The 4,424-nt window shown below is 30.0% G+C and overlaps 1 protein-coding gene across 5 annotated transcripts; it reads left to right on the top strand.

Annotated features, from left to right (window-relative positions):
- Window positions 1–1,480: 1,480 nt before the first annotated feature.
- On the top strand, window positions 1,481–4,397 carry LOC137834685 (BTB/POZ domain protein). Of its 5 annotated transcripts, XM_068642817.2 has the most exons (3): window positions 1,481–1,624; window positions 2,517–2,607; window positions 2,970–4,397. In XM_068642817.2, exon 3 carries the CDS (start codon window positions 3,304–3,306, stop codon window positions 4,171–4,173), a length of 870 nt encoding a protein of 289 aa, XP_068498918.2. In that variant the 5' UTR covers window positions 1,481–1,624; window positions 2,517–2,607; window positions 2,970–3,303; the 3' UTR covers window positions 4,174–4,397. The 5 variants fall into 5 exon arrangements, with proteins under 5 accessions (XP_068498918.2, XP_068498919.2, XP_068498915.2 ...); XM_068642818.2 differs by lacking the exon at window positions 2,517–2,607 and having other exon boundaries at window positions 3,099–4,397; XM_068642814.2 differs by lacking the exon at window positions 2,517–2,607.
- Window positions 4,398–4,424: the final 27 nt, after the last annotated feature.

Genomic DNA, 4,424 nt, shown 5'->3' with positions numbered 1-4,424 from the left:
GAGTACTTTGTCATTTTCTCTTATGTTCATAGGGTTACCAAATTATCCATATTCAATAATTTTATAATTTATTTTTTTCTTAAAGTTAAGTTTTTTATTTGGTAAAGAAATATTAAAAACAACCTTTTTATTTTCAAATATAATATTAAAAAATCCATAAAACATTTTATTGGAAAAAAAAATATTAAATTAATTAATTAATAGAGGCTTAAATAAGTTGTGGACCACTTCTGATTTTTTAGTTTGAGTACTTAATAAAAAGATTGATATGGTCCATTTTCATTATATAATCTATTCACTTTACTATTATCTAAAAATACAATAATGTCAACAAATTAAGTATACTTGAAAAAAAATATAGATCCCAAAACTTATTTAAGTCATGAATATAAATGTATTTATAATGGTATTAAAAATATAATAGATAGACTCTTCCATCATAAATGATGTATTTAATTATTGTTTGGTTTTTGTGATTTTAATTTTAGTTTAATAATTTGTGTTAATATATTTTAATCCTTAAAATTTTGAAAATTAGAGATTAAAAGATAATTAAAAAAAAGGCTTGTGTAAGCATTAAAATAAGCAATTTTTAAGTTGGGGAGGAGATGCTTACATGAATTTGTTATAAATAAAGAAAATAGTTTAATGTGTGTATTATAAATATAGACTTTTTAAAACTAATATTTTTATATAAATATTTTTCTTTAATGTTAAAATATTGTGTTTATTGTTAAAAATTGAATCTACAACATTCTAATTAAAGTTGAGAATTAAAAATATGAAGAGAGATATATATACGGAAAAAATACAAAAGATTTTAATTTTTTTAAGTGAAATTCACATAAAATTGTAAAATTATATAATTTTAAATAATAGAATAATTTAATATTTAGAATTTATTTTATTTTAAAATTCTCATTCAAACAAAGTATGTTTTTATAAAATATTTAAAATTTTATATAAAAATAAACTTCTTAAAAAAATCTTTATCCGAATATATTATGAGAAGAATTTTTATGTTAATTGTTGGATATATAGATACTCGTGTATATGACTTAACTTTCTATGTGAAAAACATTATTGTGATAAATTTTCAATTAAATTAATAAATAAATCTTCATCTTCACTCTTATTATATAATAAAAACTATAACTTTAAATAAATATAAGAAGAATAATAAAAACATGAAAATAAAACTAATTAATTATTAGAAGATTGAAACTTTTGTATTGAGATTATTTTTATACAAACCCCTTTTTTTAATTTTCATTCTTTCTTGTAATTTTGAAGAAAAAAACCTTTGTATCGTTACAACTTTCTTACAATATAAATTCATTAAAATCCAACTTATAAATTTTAGTTATAATATTATAGATCATTAAATCATGTCATTATTTTTTTTTAAAAATATGTAATAATTTTTTATGTTAAATAATTACTGAATCATTTAATTCTTAAACAGCACTTAGTGCATCTCAGTTCTGTATGATAAAAGTTTGGAGTTAAACGACACAGTATTGTTAGGGTTTCTATTTTCTAGCCATGAAGCTGGTGGTGATATGTGAGGATAGGACCAAGATGAAATCATGCACTCTTTCTCCTCTGTTTTTCGGATTGCAAGGTAAATTTCTTGTCTTTTTCTTTTTCTAATGCTGTCACATGGTTATGTTTGTGTTTTTAAGTAAAAATCTCTGCTTTTTGATCTATCAAAAAACACTCTTTTAGCACAAAGATAACCAGTTTTTTTGTTTGATTAAGATACTGAAGCTTTTCCCAAGTCGCAAATTGATTACTTTCTCCTTTTATTTATGTATTTATTTTACTTTATGTTGTTTTTCTTTTTTTCTTTTCTTTTCTTTTTTGTTGCTTTTTGTGTATGTGGGGGTGTTGATATCTGTTCTCCTAGCTTGAATTTTTCATATCTTTTGGATTTATTTGGCTTTCACGGTTCATATTTTCAATGGTCTTCGTCATTGTCTATGTTTCCACTTGAAATATTCTTTTATACTTTGACAAAAGAAAAAAAAAAGTCATGGGTGCTGGTAACATGTTTCTGAGAGACCAGATTTTTATTTTTTATTTTTTATTTATGCTGGCTTTAGTTTGAAAGCTTGTGATCTGTGGGTAATATTTTATTTCCTTTTGTGTTTTTTTCTTTCTATAACATCTCTTCTCATGAAATAAGCATTAGTATGTCACTGCACACAATAACCATAGGCTCCAATTCAACTTGATAATGTTTTGTATCATGGAATGGTTATGCTTGTGTGAAGGAAAGTATATTCATACTCTAGTTTGTATGTGTTGTTTGTTAAACTGTTCGATTGAAAAATTATGCTAATTAACCAGAATATGTCCAAAATGATTTTTGAAAAAGGAGTGATCATGTTCAATTGATTAATGACCAGCAGTAGGTAGGAGTATTGGTTTAGTTCATTTCAGAGTTAAAGAATATGGATGTGGTGTAAGCAGGTTCTCTGATTTTCCATTTCTAAACACTTTGGTGTGTGTAGAGGGCATGCCATGGCGCAATGGTAAAGTTGTGCTTAGTCACCAGTTGGTCATGGGTTCGATTTCAGAAGCAAACTCTTTGTAAATGAAAGGGTAAAGCTGCTTACATACAACGACCTTCCCTCATACATTTTAGCATAGTGAGGAGCCTTTACATTTGTTTTATGTTAAAGACTGTGCATGTGTTGCCCTGTACTTTCTTGTGATGTGATTGTGTTTCTTAAACTTTGGTTAATTTAAATACCTTTATTTTGGTGAGCTATTTTTGTTAAAGTTTGCAAGAGACTATTTGTTATGTTTTATGTCAATTTGCTGGTTTTTCTTGTGCTTGAAAAATGCATGTGCACCCTTCTGGAATTTATGCCTGGTTTTTAATTCTCTGTATCATGCTTATTAGAGGCTTAAATTATTCTGTTGCTCGAAGGGTGATTCGTATTGTACATGAATATTTCTAGTTAAATCTGCATTGCAAGCTTGGCCATGATACTAGTATACTACTGGTGAAAGATTAGTGTCACCTGAGAATCTGAATGCTTCTTCTCCTTCAAGTATTTCACTGACAAATGAAAGTGGACTTCGTATAGATCATATCATTATGTTTCCAACTCTGAAATGCACTTGAGACTCAGACTGTGGTCATGCTGTTCCCACTTAAAGCTATTCTGTTGCAATGAGCATAATCAATAGGTAGAAATCGCTCATTGCTGTTCAAGCGTGTATTTTCCGAACATGGAGGTAATTTGTGGATGAGCACAGAGAATTGCAAAATTTTAGTATTGAAACAGCTAAATGGCCATGTCAAAAGTACCTAACATCAAACCTGGAGATTTAAGCTCTACAAAAGAAATATTTGTTTCAGCCGTTCGCTTTGCAGTGTCTATTGAGGGGCCGTGTTTACCATTCGGAGATGAGCTACGAATCTCGGCCCAAGAGCAAATTGACTTCATGCTGGGTGAAGATGGAGATACTACAATCATCATATCCGACAGCGAAGTACAATCAGCAGTAACAATGGGTGTGTACAACATCATTCATTCATTTGAAACAGATCTGTGTTCCTTGCTTTTGGACACTTCCCCTGAGCCGGAGGGCGTGTATGATAGGATAATGAAAAGGGTATCTGATCTTGAATGGATGTGTAATGTGCTCCCAAAGATGGATTTGATGAAGAATTTTGTTTCTAACTGGGCTGCAGTCTCAAGTAAAATTTTGGGGATCATTGAAGACAAGAAACTTGACCATGCCATGTGGGGGCTGAAAGTGAAATTGATAGAAGTAGCATGTAAAGTTTTGGAAGCAGTTGGTTATGGTGGTGTGATTCTTCCATCTCCATGTAGAGTGCAATTGCTGAAGACCTGGTTTCCATATGTCAGAAAGATGAAGCCACTGCTGGATTCAAAAGCTGTTGAGGAGACTGGTTTTCCTTACAAGATGAGTGAAGATTTGTGTCAGGCCATTGAGGGAGCAATTGTGTCACTGATATTGACTTTGCCATCAAATGATCAAGCAGAGATTTTGGCAGACTGGATCAGAAGTAGGGAAATTGGATACCCTGACTTGAGTGAGGCTTTTGAGGTGTGGTGTTATAGAACCAAATCTGCCAAAAGGAGATTAGTGGAAAGTTTAGATGGCCACAGTGATACTGCTGTGAGCCCTTGAGTTTGATTCTAAAATACTAACCTTTGGCCTTTCCTTCTTTTTCAAAAGTTTATAATTTTGGACAAATTTTGCTTCAACATTGTAAGATCACAGTCTTTGATACCCCATACTTCAATTTGCTTTATGTATCTGTATCTAATACTCATTCTCCAGGGCACTTTACCTGTATTTATTCAAACCTATGAAGCACAAATATATATAAGACTACAAGAAACATAAGTATATTCAGTGGCCTTATAAAGGGTGGGGGG

This window comes from Phaseolus vulgaris, chromosome 5 (genome assembly GCF_051622355.1).
Source record: "Phaseolus vulgaris cultivar YP4 chromosome 5, ASM5162235v1, whole genome shotgun sequence".
Taxonomy (NCBI): domain Eukaryota; kingdom Viridiplantae; phylum Streptophyta; class Magnoliopsida; order Fabales; family Fabaceae; genus Phaseolus; species Phaseolus vulgaris.
This window is presented reverse-complemented; position numbering and strand designations above follow the sequence as displayed.

Excerpts from the sequence above, each read along its gene's own strand:
- LOC137834685 (XM_068642818.2), top strand. The coding sequence starts at position 3,304 with ATGGCCATGTCAAAAGTACCTAACATCAAACCTGGAGATTTAAGCTCT.